The 21304-nt window shown below is 47.7% G+C and overlaps 1 protein-coding gene and 1 pseudogene across 1 annotated transcript; one reads left to right on the top strand and one right to left on the bottom strand.

Moving 5' to 3' along the window:
• Positions 1-9844: 9844 nt before the first annotated feature.
• Positions 9845-16488, bottom strand: LOC105869504 (tubulin alpha-1C chain). The gene is made up of 4 exons (XM_012761358.2): positions 16334-16488; positions 13034-13256; positions 12725-12873; positions 9845-10938 (listed from the first exon to the last, which is right to left on the bottom strand). The coding sequence occupies exons 1-4, from the start codon at positions 16334-16336 to the stop codon at positions 9964-9966; spliced, it is 1350 nt and encodes a 449-aa protein (XP_012616812.1). The 5' UTR covers positions 16337-16488; the 3' UTR covers positions 9845-9963.
• Positions 16489-20312: 3824 nt separating this feature from the next.
• LOC105869512 (large ribosomal subunit protein eL15-like) lies at positions 20313-20940 on the top strand (annotated as a pseudogene).
• Positions 20941-21304: the final 364 nt, after the last annotated feature.

Here is a 21304-nt window from a genome sequence, read left to right as displayed (position 1 = left end):
GGGCAACAAAGTGAGACTCTGTCTCAAAAAAAAAAAAAAAAAAAGAAAGAAAGAAAGAAAGAAAGAAAGAAAGAAAGAAAGAAAGAAAGAAAGAAAGAAAGAAAAGAAAGTAAATGACAGGCTATGGCCTCAAAGCTGGATTAGGAGGTGCATGTAGGCAAGAGAGGGTGGGAGATGGGGACGGTAAAGAGATCCACAGCTGGACTCGCAGCCAGGCCAAAGACCAGTCATAGTGCAAAGACATGCCAAGCTCATCCCAGCCTTACCCCCCTGCTCTAGTGTATCCCCAGTTACTTGTAACTAAGTGTCAGTTGGGTCTCCCTGGCCCTCAAGGCCTAGGATTGGCTTAAGCATCCTCCCCAACATTCCTTTGCTTTCCTAGGTGCTTCCTCTTTAAGTCCCTAGCTCCGAGTCCCTGCTGCCCCTGAATTGGCTGACTTTACAGTTGCTCTTGAAATGTCCTAGAGTGTAACTTAGCACTGTCCCCTGGTCCCCATAGTTCTGTCTCCCCATCACTTAGGTAGGACCTGAGGCTCAGAGGGACCAAGTTACTTGTCTGAGTTGCTCAGCGAGCCAGTGGCAGCTTCCTCTCCAGGAGGGTGCGTCCCGGGTGGTCAGGCACTGGGTGGCCCTGCTGGTGCTCCGTGCTCTGGGCCTGCAGGACCCACGCTGAACCTCAGCCAGAGGGATCCAGTTCCACGTTGTCAAGTAGACTCTCCCTGCCCGGTCTGGCTGCAGACTCCCCACCGACAGAGTGGCTTCACCAAGGTGGAATCCTTTCCCCATTATCTCCATTTGGGGGCTCTGCCCTGCCCAGTTAGGGAGCAGCTGGGCATCTTTGCCATCTCATCACTTCTCTCACTGTATCATGCAGTAATAGTTAACACTTCCTATGTGCCAAACACTGTGATAAGCATTTAACACATTTTATCACTTCTAATCCTCACACTAACCCTGTGACATAGGTACTTTTAATAGTCACATTTTACAATTGAAGAAACGGAGGCACGGAGAAGTTAAGCAACTTGCCCAAGGTCACACAGCAAGCAAATCAGTAGTCTGTTTATGTGTCTGACTCTCCCCTCTCTGAAAATATAATATTTGAGGGCAATGATCTGGTCTCACTCATATTTGTGTCCATGGTGTCTAGGGTGGGACCCATTTGAACTAAATGTTTTGGAGCAACTGAAACATCTCTCTTGGTTGGTTGTTAGTCTCAAAATAAAGAGAGATGTATTGCTGCCACCTTCTGGTCATAAGCCAGAATGACATGTTGCAGTCTGAACGCATCAATGCTTGAATGCAAAACCGAAGGCTTCCTAGAACGTTGGAATTTTGAGGATGCTTCAGAATTATTTATCGTGACCTCTTTTTGTCAGATGAGGAGACTGATTGAAGTGGGTATAATATAGAGTCAGAGCTGTGCTAATATTAGGAGTTCAGAGCCCTGATTCTATCTTTCCCCTGGGTTCTAGGATCTTTCTCTGTTCCCCCAGAAGCCAAAAGCCAGGGCAAGAGGGCAAAATCTGTCCTCAGCTCCCCTCACCCACTCCACGTTCATATTCACTGTGCCCACAACGTCCAGTCCCACCCTCACTGTAAACTCACATCTCTGTCTGCCTGCCTGACTTTTCCCACCAGCTCATCCTCAGCAGGAAACAGAGGGAGCACTACCTGTACCCTGAGAGCCACACTTCATGGCAGAGCACTAAGTGAGCCTTCTCAGGGTGTGGCCTGGGCCCTGCCGAAGAATCACTGTGGGCCGCTGAAAAGCAAAGTCCTGTGTTCCACCCAGATCTTCTGAATCTCTAGAAATGTGCATTTTTACAAACTCCCCTGTGATTTTTTAATATTCCTGAATTAAGATATTTTTTATTTAAATTTCCCATCTTCTACCCCATTTCACTTTTATTTACTGTATTTATTTATTTATTTTATTTTATTTTTTTGAGACAGAGTCTCGCTTTGTTGCCCAGGCGAGAGTGAGTGCCCTGGCGTCAGCCTAGCTCACAGCAACCTCAAACTCCTGTGCTCAGGCAATCCTGCTGCCTCAGCCTCCCGAGTAGCTGTGACTACAGGCATGTGCCACCATGCTCAGCTGATTTTTTCTATATATATATATGTTAGTTGGTCAATTAATTTCTTTCTATTTATAGTAGAGACGGGGTCTTGCTCTTGCTCAGGCTGGTTTTGAACTACTGACCTCGAGCAATCCTCCCACCTTGGCCTCCCAGAGTGCTAGGATTACAGGCATGAGCCACTGCGCCCGGCCTCCAATAGCATTCTTTATAGCTATTTCCCCCAGTCCAGGATGCAAAGATCATGAATTGTATTTGGTTGTCACCTGGGCAGAGGGAAGAGCCTGGCGTGGTTGAGGAACTGAAGGAAAAGTCAGTGAGGCCGAGGAGCGAGGCAGCCAGGGAGGAGATGAGAAAGGTGAGGTTGGGAGTGGGAAGGAGTCAGAGCTCCCTGGGCTTTTTAAATCGGAGTAATGAGTTGAGATTATTTTAAATGCAATGAAAAGCCATTGGAGGCTTTTAAGCAGGGAATAACTTGATCTGATTTATGATTGTAAAAGGTCAACCTAAAGACAATTTCAGAATTGGGACATTCTATAAAACAAGTATTCCTAGACTCTAAAAAGTTAATCTCTTTTTTTTGACGTGGGTGTATTAGTTTCCTGAGGCTTTCACAACAAACTTCCACATATTTATTGGCTTAAAACAAGAAAAAGTTACTTTCTCATAGATCTTGAGAAGTCATATCTAGAGAATCAAGCTGCTGGCAGAGCTCTGCTCCCAAAGGCTCTAGGGGAGAAGAATCCTCTGTTGCCTCTTCCAGGGTCTGGTGACTCCAGGCATCCCTGGCTCGAGGCCACTTCGTTCCTATCTCTGTCTCTGCCTCTGCCTTCACGTGGCCTTCTCCTTCTTTGTCCACGTCTTCTCTTCTTCCTCTTATCAAGGGAGGATGGGGAGAATTGGTTGCTATGGAATTATTTTTGCTGTTTTAGGGGTAAAGATGGGAATGCAGTTGAGCAGGCTGTGTAGTCCTTAGGCGACGCCTGCTGGAGTATTTGGGCAACGGGATGTACATGTGCTCTCATTGCTAGGTGAAGGGCTCATTTTTAGAGTAGACTATAGTCAGGGCATCCAAAGATGTCAGTGGGGCCAGGTGTGGTGGCTCACGACTATAATCCTAGCGCTCTGGGAGGCCGAGGCGGGAGGATTGCTTGAGCTCAGGAGTTTGAAACCAGCCTGTAAATAGAAAGACATTAATTGGCCAACTAATATATATAGAAAAAATTAGCCGGGCATGGTGATGCATGCCTGTAGTCCCAGCTACTCGGGAGGCTGAGGCAGGAGGATTGCTTGAGCCCAGGAATGTGAGGTTGCTGTGTGCTAGGCTGACGCTACGGCACTCACTCTATCTAGCCTGGGCAACAAAGCCAGGCTCTTTCTCAAAAAAACAAAAAAAAACCCACAAAAAACAAAGAGGTCGGTGGCCCTCCCCACCCTCTGCCAACTCTGTTTACCCAGATTGTCCAAGAGGAAGTGCAGACCTCACGCCTGCCCACCTGGCAGTCTCCCTTCCTCTTCCGCACGACTTCTTTGAACTTCTTCTCAGCCTGGAACCCCAAAAGATTAGAACAGGTGGGAAACTCTGGGATCATCCAGGCACCACTTCTCAGCTCTGCTATTTCCTGACGAAGATGCTGAGATGGGAGCAGCACTTGCGGTCCTGTGCAGAGATACCAGCCTGGCTCATGGTCGCTCCTGCTCCCCAGGCAGGGGCACATGCGCAACCCTGAGATGGGCCGAGACAGGGGCTTGGGCCCATCAGGCCAGTTGTGTGAGGCTCTTCCAAAATCCTCACACTCTGCAGAGTGTCCATCTCACCCTTCCTCTTGCAGGGAGAAGTTAGTGACAGCTGAAGAGATGAATTCAAAGGGGCTGAAGCCCTATCAGCTGCCCTGCCTGCCCTCTGCCTGTGGGCCGCACAGGTGCTCATCTGGCAGCTGAGCCCGGCCTGAGATCCAGAACCCTGGCTCTCCCAGCTAGAGGGTCTGGTTGTCAGTGTCTGTCAGAACCTTCTCTCACTCTCTAGGTGGATTCTCCCTGCAGGGCGCTGCTGTGCTGGTGCCTGGCTGGAGGGGAGGACGGTGATGCAGGAATGGAGATGGGAAAGGGAGAGATGAGCAGAAGAGAGAGGGAAGGGAGAAGTGGGGGTGGAGGGAGAGGAAAGGAGAAGAGGAGAAAAGGGTAGAGGTGAGGGGTGGGGTAAAGAGACGGGAAGGGAGGGTGGAGAGAGGAAACCACATGGGCCAGAGAAGGACACTCAAGGGCCCAAGAGCCTTGACACAGGGGACTGACTAGTCAGGTGACATGTGTTCACACCCTGGAGCCCTAGGAGTCTGGACTGGTTCTTGTTCCAAGAGACACCCGCTGTCTACAGGAGCAGCTCAAAGATCCTTGGTGTGACATAGTGCAGGGGGCTCTGGGAAACTTGGGACTGCCCTGGTGCCAGGCGCACTCTGTCCCTGGGAGCAGGAGGTTGCTTCAGGGCAGCTCTTTGCTCCTGTACCTCCCCACCCAGGTCTCGGCCCTGCGTGTGCAAAGGAGAAGGTGGCACATTTTTTGGACCTGCAGGTGTTTCTGTGTTCTTTTGCTTTCTGGTTCAAGTTTGGCCAACCCTCCTGGGAAGACTGGAAGGAAGCTGACCAGGAATGCAGGAGGAAGGAGGCCAAGAAATGAGGAAAGGAAGGGGAATCGAGACCTTTACTCCCCCAGGGCAATGTTGCACAGGAAAAGGAGTTGTACAAGTTTAAAAGGGTCTTAATATTTTTATTATTAATTGCTTTATTAAAAATTTCTATGAACTATTGCATAAGGCTTCAATGTCAGTTAGAATGCTTTGACAGGATGACCCAACTCAAAATGTCCCAAACAATAAGAGGACTCAAAATCTCACGTAAAAAATGCAGAGGCAGAGCCATTTCAGGCCTGGCTAATTCAGAGGCCGAACGCTCTACCAAGGACCAGGTTCTTTTTTCATTTTTCTGAGCTGCCATGCTCAGAGTGTTAGCTTTCCTCCCTATGTTTGTCCCTTTCTGGTCACAAGATGACTGTAACGACTTTGAGCTTCAAGCACAAGTGTCCCACACTCACACAGTAATGTCCCATGGTTGCAAGGGAAAAAATCCTTTCCCCGAGTTCCTTTTCAAGAGGAGGAAATTTTTCCAAGAATACCTTCCCTTCAACCCCCAAGCAGCAGACATTACCTCACCTCTCATTTCCATAGTTACATCACTTGCTGGGTCCTTAACAGATCACTGGCAAGAGAACTAGAATTCTCTTCAGCAGCGTAGACGAAGATTCGCCCTGGCGGTGGAGAGGCCCAGCCACCCTGATGCACATGGGTGCTCAGCACCTGGGCAGCACTGGGCTGTGTTGGCAGGTAAAACAACAAGCTGGGAATGGCTTTAGGGTAGATATGCGATAGTAGTTGCCACCTGTGACAGTCTCTCCTGTGACATGTGGCATATACTGCCTCAAATTAAAGTTATGCATGTGCGGTCTGTCTCTACAATGTGAAGGGGAAAAAAACTAAATATATTCCCTGTAGTACCCATCCCAGTGACTTGCACCAAATAGGTGATCCAAAAATATCAAATGAATGAAATTTTAAATGTGGAAATGAAGCCAGGCATGGTGGTGTGGTGCCTGTAATCACAGTGACTTGGGAGGCTGAGGCAGGAGGATGGCTTGAGGACAGGAGTTTGAGGCCAGCCTGGGTGATACAGTGAGATCTTGTCTCTACAAACAAACAAAAAACCCACCTGGAAATGATAGCTATAATAGAATATAATTCCGTTACCTTTGCCAGGGCCATTTCAGTATTAGTTTATTGTTGAGCTAGACATCTCCTGAGACCCAAATGAGATATTTGCTCAGAACAGAGGAACGTGGGGAGAGGTGAAGGGGCAGCAGTGAGGTTGAGTTTACACCCACCCCCTCCATGAGCTACACTAATTTGCAGACAAAACTTTTGCATCATTAGGAAGCCCTTATATTCTGTAAAACCTTTATAGTCTGTTCTAATTTTTAAAAGAGAGAAGGCAATCTTCTGTGGTGAAGTAAGTGTTTAGAAGCACCGTCTGTGTTGTGACTCAGGCAGACATGTCTCTAGCTCTGTAAGGTTCACCGATTCTGGGTATTCTTCTCCTGCAGACTGGGAGTGTCAGAGGAGGAAAGAACTGTTTTCCTGAAACCTGCTCAGGGCTGACAAACTTAGGGACGCCATGTTCTTGGAATGAATGGGGCAGTGATAGGCTAATGACACATCAGCCACGAGGGACTTCTCCGAGGGCCAAAAGCCGGTTCCCACCCCACACCCTGACACGCAGGGGTCTATTTTCCCTTCAGCTTCTGCTGCCCTGTGTCCCCTAGATGGCCACCCTGGCATTGGGCCCCAGGAGCCATCTGCCAGGGTCATCTCAGCCAGCTTCACTTTGTGGCCTCAGCTGACAGGCACTGACTATCCTGCCCCAGGGCCGAGGGGAGCGATGCTCCAGGTGTGAGCTGTCCTGTCTGCACATCAGCTGGTGTCCTCTCAGCAGGAGGCCAGGCAGGTGGCAGCAGCTATCCTGCAAGGACACCGTAGATCCCCCTGATCTGAGAATTGATTCACTGAGTTTAGAGGGAGGCCTGGACGAAAATGCCCCCTCACTAGGAAAGCCACAGCCTGGACAGTGGGGACCAGCTGGTTTTGCCATTCTGGATCAGCATGCGGCCACCCAGGCCCAGGCATGGGGCTCCTGGGAGGTTTTCTGACAATGACTGGAATAACAAGATCTCCTTTCTGTGGCCATGGTTGCATTCAGTGGCCTCTGTGGGCCTCCCGCCCAGCCCTGCCCAGGATATGGCGCCACCCCCCAGGGCTGCACAGCAGAGTGGAGTGAAATTTCAGTTCCACCACTTGTTCTGTAGCTGTAGGCTAGATATTTACTCTCCCCAGCTGTGGAAATGGGTATAATAACATCACTGCCCAGGGTGTCGTGACGATGATGCACCCCTTCCTCCTGCCCTGACAGGGCCTCCCTGCTCTTTCGCCCGAGGCTGCCACACAGCCTTCCAGCAGCCAGGGGCCTGAAGACGGGGCTCTCTGCAGGCTGGAGTTGTGATTTCCTAACCCACCTGGCTGTCCTTTGGCCTAACAGATTCCTGCTGGAGCAGAGCACGTGTCAGCTGCTTCCCAAACACTCAGGGCAATAAGTGGCCAGGCAGGCCCTTGGCCCCTTGCAGCCATTCTCTCCCTCGCCCCAGCCCAGAGCACCTCTGCCTAGACCCACTCACCTCTCGCTGGCCAGCGGCCTCCATGTGGTGGAAGTAGGTCTCTTGCTGGGCCAGGTCAGGTGAGGGCTGTCTAAGCCCTCGGTCCAGACAGCCAGAGTCTGAGGTCACAGCCACCCCCAGGAGCCCGCACCCTCTTAGGCTGTGTGCATTTATCGCCATCAAACTGCAGCAGCCTCAGCTCAGGCTGCAGTTCTGAGTCCAGACTTTCCATTTGTGCTCAAGGGCAGATCAGATGATTGTCAGCCACAAAGCAGTGACCTAGACCTTGGGGTATATTTGTTCTTGCTGCAGGCTAACTTCTCCTCACTCTCCCTCCAACATGGGAGGGGGGAAATCATCATTACAAGGACAGATCCCTCCCCAAGCACAGGCACTTTGCTCTTCCAATCCCCCAGGCTCTATTCTACCGGAATATTTCTTCTCAGCTAAACTCTTCTCTCACCTTCCTTCACCCCATACCTTTGTGGCTGCTTAAAGCTTTTCAATTTTTCACATCTTGGCACAGGTAGAAAGTATTTCATCTGTAAGGCTTACTGAGGTAACTGGAGGGGCTGTTCCTCGCCAGGGGGGACTGGCCCCCAGGCAGGGGGTAGGGGGTCAGGCGTTCCAGCTTCCACTATGTTGTTCTAAAGGCCAAGGAATCCTATGTGGGCACCCCTGAATCCCCTTCTCAAGGCACCCTGCTTGGAAAACGCTGGCTCAGAGCATAGACCCCTCAGGTAACGTGAAGGAAGCTGCAGGATTTATCTGCTCCTTTGCATACACGGTGCCCGTGCCCCTTTCCTCCAGTGCTTGCACTGTGGCAATCAGATCTCCTCGGTTGTGAAGGTCTCTGAGGGTCCCTCTGGCAGGCTGGCTGCTCTCTGCAAAGTTCATTTTCATCCCCAACCCCCACCCCCAGCTCAGGCTGCAGGAAGAACCTGGCCCATCTGATAAGTAGCAATAGCTGAATTTGTGCTTAAAGATGGGACCAGGCTAGACACAGTGCTTCATGCCTGTAATCTTAGCACTTTTGGAGACCAGAGTGGGATGATCGTTTGAGCCCAGGAGTTCAAGAACACCCTAGGCAACATAGTGAGACCCCCATCTCTACAAAAAAAAAAAAAAAAAAAAAACCACAAGAAAAATCAGCTGGATGTGCTGGCTTGAGCCTGTTAATCCCAGATGCTTGGGAGGGTGAGGGAGGATTGCTTGAGCCCAGGAGTTCTAGCCTGGGAAACAGAGAGCGACCCTGTCTCTATTAAAAAAAAAAAAAAAAAAAAAAAAAGACAGGGCTGGGTTGGAGTCTTGCTTTGCCCTGAAGGACATAAAACTGTGGTTGCTGTCATGACAAATGCTATAAAACCCTCCTGAGCTCATAGTTGTAGCATCTCAGGCTGTAAAAGCATGTCATGCTGTGCTTGCAGATATAACATGCACATTTAGCTGTTTTCTTCAAAGAGCAAGGGGTACAAAACATCAGTGGGAGAGATGGTAACAGGGTACCATGGGAACAAGATAGCAGTGTGACACTCAGCCCCAGACCCCATTTCCAGCCACTTGCTAGGTGTGTTCTCATGCTGGCAAGCACCCAAGCACCAAAACTGGTTTCTCCCTCTACACAAGGCCTGGCGTTTTGGCTATTGTCCTTTCCCATTGTTTAGTTTAACCTTACAGGCCACTCCACTGGTACCCGAATACCAAGCACCAAGCCCCCTAGCCCTGGCCTTCACCCTCTCCTGAACTCCCTTTTGCCCCCAAGAACCACAATGCTCCCAATAGGTGATTGGAAGAAGGTCCAAATCAGGGAACCCTCCCCTTTCCTATGCATACATCACTCATTTTATTATTCCTACTTCATAAATTCTCCATGACATGCAATGGGTCTAGTACCAATACTATTAACAGCCAGTGCCTATTGCAATTTTGTGTCCCCACTTTTTCCAAGCAGTAACGCCTTTAGCAGAAACCATCTTACTTGCCATTGTAGGCTTTGGCTAAGTATGGCATAAGTTAGCAGGATTCCAAGCTGTTCCCATGTGACTCTCATATGAAAGACTGGCAGCCATAGTTCTCAGTGTGGCTGGGTACTTGAATTTTGGCTTCAGTGTTTACTAGCTGTTACCTACCCATCTACTATATGTGCACGTGGTAAAGCAGACCAAGAGCATGATTTAGGAGCTCATTTTATAATGTACCTGAAGACCCATCTCAGCCCTACAGAATTAGAACCTGCGTTTTAGTACTTACAGGTGACTCACATCCATTTTAGTTGATGAAGAAGCACTGGCCCAAACTATCTGAGCCTGTTGCTTCACTTAAGAAATGATTTTATCACACTCATCAATTAGGGTCTAAATGAAACATAGATAAACCAGTCAGCACAGACATGACACACAGTAGTGGCTTGTATGTTGATCGAACAGGGATCAGGTGGCTCATCTGCCAGCCAAATACATCCCCAACTGGTCTTGATCAAGTGGGTCAAGTATTTATTATGACAGAGAAGCCAGTTTGACGTTTAAAATGGAAACATCACTTTTATTGACAGTTTAGGGCCACAACAGACAGTTTCACAGAACAGAAATAAGACAGTCCCAAGACAACGGAGTGTAAAATTATGGCAGAGAGGTTAATACTCTTCACCCTCATCTTCTCCCTCAGCACTATCTGCTCCAACCTCCTCATAATCCTTCTCAAGGGCAGCCATGTCCTCACGGGCCTCAGAAAACTCTCCTTCCTCCATCCCCTCACCCACGTACCAGTGAACAAAGGCACGCTTGGCATACATCAGGTCAAACTTGTGGTCCAGGCGAGCCCAGGCCTCAGCAACGGCTGTGGTGTTGCTCAGCATGCACACAGCTCTCTGTACCTTGGCCAGGTCACCGCCAGGTACCACAGTGGGAGGCTGGTAATTGATGCCAACCTTGAAGCCAGTGGGACACCAATCCACAAACTGGATGCTGCGCTTGGTCTTGATGGTGGCAATGGCAGCATTGACATCTTTGGGAACCACATCACCACGGTACAACAGGCAGCAAGCCATGTATTTACCATGGCGGGGGTCACATTTCACCATCTGGTTGGCTGGCTCAAAGCAAGCGTTGGTGATCTCTGCCACAGAAAGCTGCTCATGGTAGGCTTTCTCAGCAGAGATCACAGGGGCATATGTGGCCAGAGGGAAGTGGATGCGGGGATAGGGCACCAGGTTGGTCTGGAATTCTGTCAGATCGACATTCAGGGCTCCATCAAATCTGAGGGAAGCGGTGATGGAGGACACAATCTGGCTAATAAGGCGGTTCAGGTTAGTGTAGGTTGGGCGCTCAATATCAAGGTTTCTACGACAGATGTCATAGATGGCCTCATTGTCTACCATGAAGGCACAATCAGAGTGCTCCAGAGTGGTGTGGGTGGTGAGGATGGAGTTGTAGGGCTCAACTACAGCTGTGGAAACCTGGGGGGCTGGGTAAATGGAGAATTCCAGCTTGGACTTCTTGCCGTAATCGACAGAGAGGCGCTCCATCAGCAGAGAGGTGAACCCAGAACCCGTTCCGCCACCAAAGCTGTGGAAAACCAAGAAGCCCTGAAGACCTGTGCACTGGTCGGCCTGCAAAAGAAGAGTTTTTAGTGTTGACAGACATTTGGTGAAAGCTGCAATGGATTTCTGGGAATCCATGGTTACACTGATAGAGATCTTAAAATTCTTCTGAATAATATTTGTAATAAAACAGTCATAAAGAACTGTTCAGGGCTAAGTGACTCAGAAAAACTTTTTATAATCAACTCCTTGGGGGAACAAATCTGCTAAAAAGACTATCTAAAAAGTATTTTCATTTCCTCAGGTAGAGGAATCACAAAGTCTGGAACAGATACAAGGCCTGAGTTTTGCCATTGCTTTGGCCATAGAAGAGGGCAGTTCCTTATCAGCTGGAAAGCTACCAAGGGGCAGGCCCAGGACCACCAGCCCAGGACAATAGGTATCTTACAAAGATTTGATAGCTGCTTTCCAAGTTGGAATACATAGCCAAATTCCAATAGCCTGGTACTGGAGTCAGGCTGTGTCTGGATCCGGCTCTACCAGTTCCTTGCTGGGTGACTGTGACCAAATGCATTTCTCTATCTCAGTTCTCTCATTTATTAAATTAAAATAGTAATCTACCACAGGTTCTTGAGAATTAAATAAGTACTTGGAATAGGGCTTGGCACAGGAAGCACCCAGGATATGCCATTAGGTAATGGGAAGCTTATTCATTCTGGGCAAGGTGACTTTCCCCCACAATTCAGGTCAAGACCTAAGATCACTGGGGCTTTCCACCTTGCCGGGTTATTTTGGCTAGCAAGCTGCTATTCTGTGAAAGGATGACTTTGACCTTTCAGACAAAGCAGCCTGTTGACAACCCTTACTTTTCCAAGGTGCTCAGAGATTTTTGGACAATCTCCAAGGACCTCTCAGTTCACTTATCCTGTGGGTCCCTACTCTGAGTAATTACATGAGATCAATGTCTGAGGCAGACTCCAACATACCAATTACATCCACTAAGCCACCTGTGGACACAGTAATAACACCAAGGACAAATATAATTGTTTTGGTGGTCAATGAACTTCACTCCAGAACTCTAAATGGTTTCTACTAGGTTTATTTGTCCCTAAAGGCAGGTCCTGATTTCCAAGTCAGTGCTTATAGGTGAAGCTTAATTTCCAGGCATAGGAACCACTAATCCACTTTTGCTAGGAAGACTATGATAAACATCTGAGAAAGGTATGAAGCCATGAATGATGCAAGACCATTCTTTTTAGAATAGACCAGTTGTGGCTAGGCTTAGTATAATGTGATTTTACTGACAAGTTACTCTACGGAGACCTTCATGCTTAATTTTTAGTTAATTACTTACCAGCTGCCCACATGCCTAAGGACCAAAGCGTCCTCTGATCACCTGGCTCTTAATTAAAATGATCTGAACAGCACACTTCATAAGGAAGTTTTCCCCTGACTCCACTTTCAGCTTTGTTGGAAATTCCCAGGGTGGCTGTTTCTAGTCAGTGTTACACTGGCTTCCTGTCCTCTGAACTTTCTCTATTAACATAAGACACCAGCCCAGATTATTTTTTTAATGAGTTTGACCAATTAGTTCCCTGTAGGAGTCAGCCACTAACTCATTGAGACTAAGATGACTGAAAATGGGGTGTCTCCGCTTGAAGCAAACAGGCAAAAGAACAATTACCCCCACCACATAGTTGTCCCATAACCCAGGACCATTTGGTTTAGAAGTTTAGTTTATTTAGTGAGCAGCCTAAATCTCATTTTAGATGAAAGAATGGACCTTATAGTTTGGTCTACCTTAAAACTACAGGAGAGAAGTCTCACTCCACTTTAAATAAAATACTGTGTTTACCAGCTTGCGAATTCGGTCCAAGACGAGGTCAATGATCTCCTTGCCAATGGTGTAGTGCCCACGGGCATAGTTATTGGCAGCATCTTCCTTGCCTGTGATGAGCTGCTCAGGGTGGAAGAGCTGGCGGTAGGTACCAGTGCGAACTTCGTCTGGAAAAGGGAAACAAACCAGCTACCCATCACTGAGTTACCTGCACTGGCCTGCTCAGCCTTGGCGGGGGATGGTGGAGACACTGTGTGTGTATAATCAATGGAGCCCCCAGGACAGACTTCCTGTCCCATCTCACTTGGGTTACTAAAGTCAACTCACCAATGACTGTGGGTTCCAGGTCTACAAACACTGCCCTGGGCACATGCTTGCCAGCGCCCGTCTCACTGAAGAAGGTGTTGAAGGAGTCATCTCCTCCCCCAATGGTCTTGTCACTTGGCATCTGGCCATCGGGCTGGATGCCGTGTTCCAGGCAGTAGAGCTCCCAGCAGGCATTGCCAATCTGGACACCAGCCTGGCCAACGTGGATGGAGATGCACTCACGCTGTGGAAGGAAGAAAGGAAAATGTCAGAATATGACACATCAGATAGACACTTAGGAATGATTCACACCTAAGTGACTAATTAACCTTCAAGATAGACAACCACCTTTTTGCAGGCCACTCCTGCCCAGGGACTATTTCACAAGCAAAAATCCTTGTTAAAGACCTAATTCAGAGAAAATGCTCTGGAAAACCAAAGATATGTTAATGAACTATTAGGCAAGACCAAACCCTTGCTTTCTAGCCACAGTAGATATTCAAGGCTGGGTTTCTACCATTTTAGAATGACATAAGCTGCTCTGTAGCAATATATTTCCCCAGCTCCTGGGAAATGTGCCTAGTGATTCCTTAAACTGATGCAAAATTCCGCCTTCCAGCTCTGATTCATTCCCTGTGTGATTGTGTAACTACTGAGCTCATTCTGGTCCCTCTTTAATCCTATTCTTTACAAGACAAAAGAGTGTCCCTCTCCCCTTTAAAACCAGCTTAAACCAGCAAACTACAGGCATATGACTCATGGAGAAAATGCTAGATAAGCAGCAGTTAGCTGTATTTTGAAAACTGTGGTCAGAAGCAGCTTTTTAACCCTGTGGAAGAATTTAATCTTTAGGAAGAACATTTTTCCTTCACCACCAACAAGTTTTGGGGAGGGGGGGGATATGTTAACAAAGGCTTATAAGTATTACTGAGACTTTACTGATAGTTTAAGAAATTAGCTATTAGAAATTAGCTATTTCCCAGTAAAATGTAGATATATATCTGGCACTATGGAAAAAAGTCTATGGTTTCAAAAATTTAATGATTATGAGGAAATATTTGTTTTCTTGTACTTGCTGAACATGATCACCTAGAAGTTCCCCAAACCTGTTCCTGCTTAGTAAAATAAGGCAATGAATACAGAATCTGTACCCACAGACTTAAGAGGGAAACAAAAGGTGTTCATTGTATTTCGTCATAAGTCAGATGATCTACTTTGGAGACTGGCGGAGGACTTTCAAAATATCAACACCAAATTCTCCCATTACATTTCCCCCCCCAATAATATACTTTTTAAAAGCCACTAATAGGGCCGGGCGCGGTGGCTCACGCCTGTAATCCTAGCTCTCTGGGAGGCCGAGGCGGGCGGATTGCTCAAGGTCAGGAGTTCGAAACCAGCCTGAGCAAGAGTGAGACCCCGTCTCTACTATAAATAGAAAGAAATTAATTGGCCAACTAATATATACAAAAAATTAGCCGGGCATGGTGGCGAATGCCTGTAGTCCCAGCTACTTGGGAGGCTGAGGCAGGAGGATTGCTTGAGCCCAGGAGTTTGAGGTTGCTGTGAGCTAGGCTGACGCCATGGCACTCACTCTAGCCTGGGCAACAAAGCGAGACTCTGTCTCAAAAAAAAAAAAAAAAAATAAAAAAAAAAAAAATAAAAGCCACTAATAGGAAACAAGTCAAAGAAAACACTAGCTAAGTTTTCAAAGGGCCTAGTTTCATAACTCAGGATCATAAAAACCCCAATTATTCACAATCTTTGACTTATGATCACCTCCTTTCCACCCACACTTCCCATAAAACAATCAAGGTCTTCTGACCACATCAGCAAGCTCACTATTGCCTGTGTCTACTCGCCCAGGTCTAGGGCTGTGGGAGAACTGGAGCTGTTTGTTCTAATGAGCCCATAACTATCTATCATTGCATCATGTTTACCTTTCACTGGACTTTGGAAACTCCACAGCCCCAAACGGCTGGAGAGAACCAGGTATCTGTCCACGAGGGCACCAGGCCCAAGGAGATGAAGGACCTGAGAAGATCCATTCATTCTATAAAGTGATTCTTCTACTGAAACCTTTTGAGCCCCCAACTTTTCTTCCATTGCTCATCAGCCTAAACTGCTTTCTTGAAGCTTAGTTGGCAAAGCCAGTGGCCACTGCTTGCCCTCCACTCCCCTGGCCACCTGGGAGATGTAGTGAGGCATCGGTGATGGAGTCTCTCCTAGAAATGCACCAATGTGACCAGTGTCTGCCTAAACTGATCTGCTGCTGCTGCTCTCTGCCCTTTCAACGGTCCCAGTACTTTCTGAATCACATTTTTACCAGTTATCTTTTTGGTCTTGCTTGGTAAAAAGCATAGGGAAGTTGTTATAATCAGACATATTTTTGATAACCGTGGTAGTCTCAGAGGAGTCTCCAGTCAAGTAACTATTGACTGTATTCTTTCTTAAGATACTATTTTGAAACATTTGATACATGAATACTTGTTTAAAAACATGGTTTCTTTTAGGTAACCTTCCCATAGATGTTCTCTAAGTTGTTTTCAATACCTCTGGAAGCTATACAGAAAATCCTCAAGTTGTATATAATTTCACGTTTCTTGAAAACGGAACCTAAGAATTCGTTGTCAGGACTAGTTTACTCAGTAGTTTTTAAAGAAAACATCCTTTTATGGCCTTGTTTTTAAAACTCGGCTTGAGTAGAAAGCTTCAGCTATAAACCTCCCATTAGAAATGCAGGATCACACAAAGTGACAGTTAATTATTCCCTTCAGAGGAGGAGCCCGCTTCCGTCCTTCAGGTGCATTGGTGCAACTGGAAGGTCTCCCCAGAGCTCGGCCACAGGTGACTCAGCAGCGAGTCACAGGGCGCTGGAGAGGGGGCGCCAGGAAGTGTTTGCGCCGTCCGTGCGGGCGCACGAGGTCCTGCAGGCCAGTGTGTGAGGCAGTGGGAAGGTGAGGTCACTTGGGAGACGGGAGCGCAGACTTTTAGTTTCAAGTTCCTGGGGGTCAATGAGAAGGCTCTTCGACCTTCGTAGGGCGGAAGCGGGCCCTGGCGGGGAAGCCCTCTCACTAGGATCAAGAGGGCTTTCCATTTCCACCGAGGGCAGAACCCGCGCCACATTTTCGAGCCCGAAGCGGGGTCTGCCCGGTGAACTCGGCTTTCTCTGCCCGGCCACCAGAAGCCAGTTTGGGCGGAGGAGCCCGGAGCCGTCGGGAGCCGTCTCGGGCACGGCCGCAGGGGCAGCCGTCCGCTCCGCACGCCCCGCCGCCCGTCGGACGCCCACTCCGCCCGCCCCCGCCACCGGCCGGCCCCACTCACCATGACGGGGCCTTGGAGGGCTGTGCGGCGCTGGAGGAGAAGGGACGGCAACAAGGACCTCCCACTAACAGACCGCCAAGGAGTCCGGGGGAGAAGCAGTGAGGGAGAGGCGGGCCCGGGGGAGCCCTATATACCCCGTCCCGGGCCACGTGTCTGGAGGGCGGGCCCGGACCCCGCCCCGGCCGCCGCTGGCCCGACGCCCGGCAGCCCGGGCCGGCGGGGAGGGCGAGAGCGCGCGGTGCCGATTGGCGGATTCAAAAGTTCAAACCAAACTCTCCGGAAGGAACCAGAAGTGGGAAGGGGCGGAATCATCCAGGGGCAGAGGGAAGGGGATGAGGTGGCGATTGGGAGGAGGAGGAGGGCGAGGCGTCCGCGCCGTCCCCGGTGGGCGCGGGGCGTCGGCGGGGCGCAGCCCGAGCGAGGGGAGGCGCCGGGGAGGGGGCGGCGGCCGCGCCCGGGGAGGGAGGCCCGCCCCCGCCGCCCGCCCGGCCCGTCGCCGCCGCCCGGCTCCCTACAAGGCCAGGCCTGCAGCGCCCGCCGGGCGCCCGGGGAGGTGCCGGCGCTGGGTCCGCCGGCCGCCGCTTCTGCCCCGCGGAGTCCCGGAGCTGCCTGGCACCCAGCCGGCGGGCGCCCGCTCCCCTCGCAGCTGAGGGTGTCCAGGGAGAAGGCCTGTTCCCTACCCTAGACCTCAATTACTACAAACGGGCCTTGAGCCCTTATTCTCACCTCTTTGGCTGCTTTTCTTACTCGTTTACTTACCTCCGTTTTTTGTTTTTGTTTTTGTTTTGAGACAAGAGTCTCATTCTGTCACTCGGCTTAGAGTGCCCTGGCGTCAGCCTAGCTCACAGCAACCTCAAACTCCTGGGCTCAAGCAATCCTCCTGCCTCAGCCTCCCGAGTAGCTGGGACTACAGGCGCGCACCACCACGCCCGGCTAATTTTTTCTACTTTTAGTAGAGACGAGGGGTCTCTTGCTAAGGCTGATCTGGAACTCCTGATCTCAAGCAATCCTCCCTTCTCGTCCTGCCAGAGTGCCAGGATTACAGGCGTGAGCCACCACTCCTGGCCCCTTTACTTAACTCCTGTTTTGGTTTGTAACAACAATCTTCTCCCAGTAGGCGCAAAAGCAATTTTCAGTTCTTTGTAGTAAAAGCTTCCATTTTTTGATTGCTTACTATGCAGAATAGTTGGCTTTTCACATTATTTCATCCATAGGACAAGCCCTGTGAGTTTTTTTCCCCATTTTAAAGATGAGGAAGTTAAGGCTCAGTGGAATTAAATAGTTAAAAGGTCACACAGTGGAAGAGGAGGAGCTAGAACCCAGCTAGGTGTGACTGCTCTTCAGCACTAACTTGTACTGCCTCTTACTAAATATACCTCTCAGACCATCTCTGCAAAAGTTTATTTCTCAGAAGCATCCTTTACTTTATTGGTGTTGTTTTTGTTTCTCTGCAACTTCATCATGTTATCTTAGATCATATATTCTTTTCTTTTTTTTTTTTCTTTTCTTTTTTTTTTTTTTTAGATAGAAGCTCGAGTGTGATAGATCATATATTCTTTAAACACCTTTGGGAGATAGAGTTTGTGGAAATATTGAGGAACCAAAATGAACTTTCTACAGAATAGAAGTTACAGGGCTTTTTCCTGAAGTAGGAAAGACAAAATGAAACAAAAAATGGGTTTTGGATACAGAAAAGGCAGAACTCAAAATGTACTCCAGCTCACACACACACAAAATGGCCCTTGTGGAAACGTGTGGGGACTCCTTTTCAAATTACAGTGCATAGTTCCCTTGTTCATCAAATGCTTATTAGCTGGAGGCTGAGGTGGGAATATTGCCTGAAGCCAGGAGTTCAAGACCAGCCTGGGCAGTATAGCAAGACTATGTCTCAAAAAAAATGAAAAAAATTAGCCAGGCATGGTGATCCACACCTGTAGTCCCAACTACCTAGGAGGCTGAAGCGGGAGGATTGCTTGAGCCCAGGAGTTTGAAGCCACAGTGTCATGCCACTGCACTCCAGCCTGGGGAACAGAGAGAAACCCTGCCTCTAAAACAAAAAACAAAACAAAAAAATTATTGAGCACTGAAAAATTGCATAGGAGGATATTCTAAAAGTTGGAATAACTAGCATTTTAGTCTGTTGTTAAATTTTAGTCCTAATTATTAGAGCTTGTCAACTTTTTCATTCATTCCACAAATATATTTAGCACAGCGTCTAGGTGCTTGAGGAATATATATGTGACCAAAATGAACTGATCTCTGCCTCATGGGGTGTATATTCTATAGAGGGATAGGAAAGAAGCACAAACAATGAACATAATAAATAGTTATATATCATATGTTAGAAAGTGAAGAATGCTATAGAAAAATATAGAGCAAAAGTAAAGCTGAATGAGAGTGCTGGGGGTGGGGGAGGGTGTTGAGCAAAGACTTGAAGGGGTTAACTCTGAAGAGTAGTCTCAGAATACCCAAAAGCTGGAGCCAAGGTCTCCAGGCAAGAGTGAGCCTTTTGTGCTCCAGGAAGGAAGAGTTGGGAGGCTAGCTGGCTGGAAAAGATGAATAGTAAGAGATGACATTGAAGAGGAAACAAGAGGCAGGTCTTCTACCTCCTTGCAAGCTACTGCAAGTGCTGGGGCTTTCACTCTGACATGAGGAGCCGATGTGTATAGAGAAAGAGAAGTAGCGTGACCTGATTAATTTTTTGAAAGATCACTTTGGTTGATGTATTGAGAATAGATTATAGGAGGGCGCAGGTAGAATCAGGGAGACATCTTAAGGTGATATTCACTGTAATAGTGCCTTTGGAAGATGAAGTTTCAGACCAGAGTGGTAGCAGAGGAGGTGATGAAAAGGGGCTAGAGTTGGCTATGTTCTAAAGATAGGGCCAAAATAATTTCCTAAAGCCTCACAGGAGAGGGAAAGAGATGTCATAAATTACTCTAGAGTTTTTGCCTGAGTGAATGAGAGATAGATTTGCCATCAACAAATGCAAAAGGCTGCAAATGGGGCAGGAGTGGAGGGAGATGATATCAGGGTTTGTTTTCAGTTATGTTAAGTTGACATGTTGACTTCCACAGGGAGGTGGAGATGAACAGTATACAGCTGGAAATGAGTCAAGATTTCAAGGGAGACAGATCTGGGCTACAGATATACATCCTAAAGCCATGACATTGGCTTAGATCATCAAAGGAGTGAGTGTATATATAAAAGAGAAGAGGAGGCCAGGAGTTTGAGACCAGCCAGAGCAACATAGCAAGACCCTGTCTCTACAAAAAATAAAAATGCTAGCTGAGCCAAGAGGACTGCTTGAGCCTAGGAGTTCCAGGCTGCAGTGAGCTATGAGGATGCCACTACACTCTAGCCTGGGCAACAGAATAAGACCCTGTCTCCATTAAAAATATATATATTGGCTGGGCACAGTGGCTCATGCCTGTAATCCCAGCACTCTGAGAGGCTGAGGTGGGTGGATTGCTTGAGCTCAGGAGTTCGAGACCAGCCTGAGGAAGAGTGAGAACCCGTCTCTACTAAAAATAGAAAGAACTTAGCCAAAACAACTAAAAATAGAAAAAATTAGCCAAGCATAGTGGTGCGTGACTATAGTCCCAGCTACCTGGGAGGCTAAGGCAGAAGGATTGCTTGAGCCCAGGAGTTTGAGGTTGCTGTGAGCTAGGCTGACGCCACAGCACTGTAGCCCAGGCAAGAGAGTAAGACTGTCTCAAAAAAAAAAATAAAAATTAAAAATAAAAATTAAAAAAAAAAAATATATATATATATACTACAATGCCTGTAGCTGTAGCTGTTACTGTTAGAGATGGTCGTGGTGGACAAAATTAGAGATGAAGGATGCATTCTCTTGCATTTTAAAGTCATTTTAAGCATGGGGATATATATATATAAAAATAGAAATATATAAATATATATATATAAACATATATATATATTACCTTTCTGTCTGGCGACAGCTATCAGGTAAGCCAAGATGGATGAATACAAGTACATCCAGGAGCTATGGAGGAAGAAGCAGTCCGATGTAATGTGCTTTCTTCTGAGCTTTTGCTGCTGGCAATACCGCCAGCTCCCTGGGCTCCACAGGGCTCCCTGCCCCACCCAGCCAGATAAAACACGCAGACTGGTATACAAGGCCAAGCAAGGTTATGTCATATACAGGATTCATGTGCCCCATGATGGCCACAACTGCCCAGTTCCTAAGGGTGCAACCTATGGCAAGGCTGTCCATCATGGTGTTAACCAGCTAAAGTTTGCTTGAAACCTTCAGTCTGTTGCCGAGGAGTGAGCTAGATGAGGACAACACTGTGGGGGTTCTAAGAGTCCTGAATTCTTACTGGATTGGTGAAGATTTCACATACAAATTTTTGGAGGTTATCATTGATCCATTCCATAAAGCTGTCAGAAGAAATCCTGACACCCAGTGGGTCACCAAACCGGCACACAAACACAGGGAGATGCATGGGCTGACAAGATGCGTGGGCAAGAGTGGTGGCCTTGGAAAGGGCCATAAATTCCACCACACTATTGGTGGTTCTCGGCCGTGCAGCTTCGAGAAGGTGCAACACTCTCCAGCTCCACCATTACTGCTAATAGAATAATGTTTGTAAAATTCATACCTAATAAGCAATTGAAGATGATCAAAAATATATATTAATAATAATAGTATTTTTGATTCTGTTTTTATTTAATTCAATGATAAAATGTCTTTATTTTTCTTCCTTTTACCTGCTACTACCTCATATTCAAGCAGGCAAGATGTTAGTTTAATGACTTTGTAGTTGTAATGACGTCAGTTTAGATTCTGGCGTTTTGTTTCCTGATCCTTGGGCAAATTTCTTGTGCTCTCTAAATCTCCTCCCTTATGAAATGGGATAACATTAATATATAACTCTTAAGTGATATACATTGTTGTGAGGATTAAATGAGGTAAATACTACATAGCACATACACAATGCCTGTAGC

The sequence above is a fragment of the Microcebus murinus genome, chromosome 10, assembly GCF_040939455.1.
Source record: "Microcebus murinus isolate Inina chromosome 10, M.murinus_Inina_mat1.0, whole genome shotgun sequence".
Classification (NCBI taxonomy): Eukaryota; Metazoa; Chordata; class Mammalia; order Primates; family Cheirogaleidae; genus Microcebus; species Microcebus murinus.
This window is presented reverse-complemented; position numbering and strand designations above follow the sequence as displayed.

Bases quoted from the DNA above. Each gene is read 5' to 3' on its own strand.
- LOC105869504 (XM_012761358.2), bottom strand. The intron at 12,874-13,033 runs GTGAGTTGACTT...TCCCTTTTCCAG, and splicing joins CCTGGAACCCACAGTCATTG to ACGAAGTTCGCACTGGTACC. The intron at 10,939-12,724 runs GTAAACACAGTA...CTTCTTTTGCAG, and splicing joins TGGACCGAATTCGCAAGCTG to GCCGACCAGTGCACAGGTCT.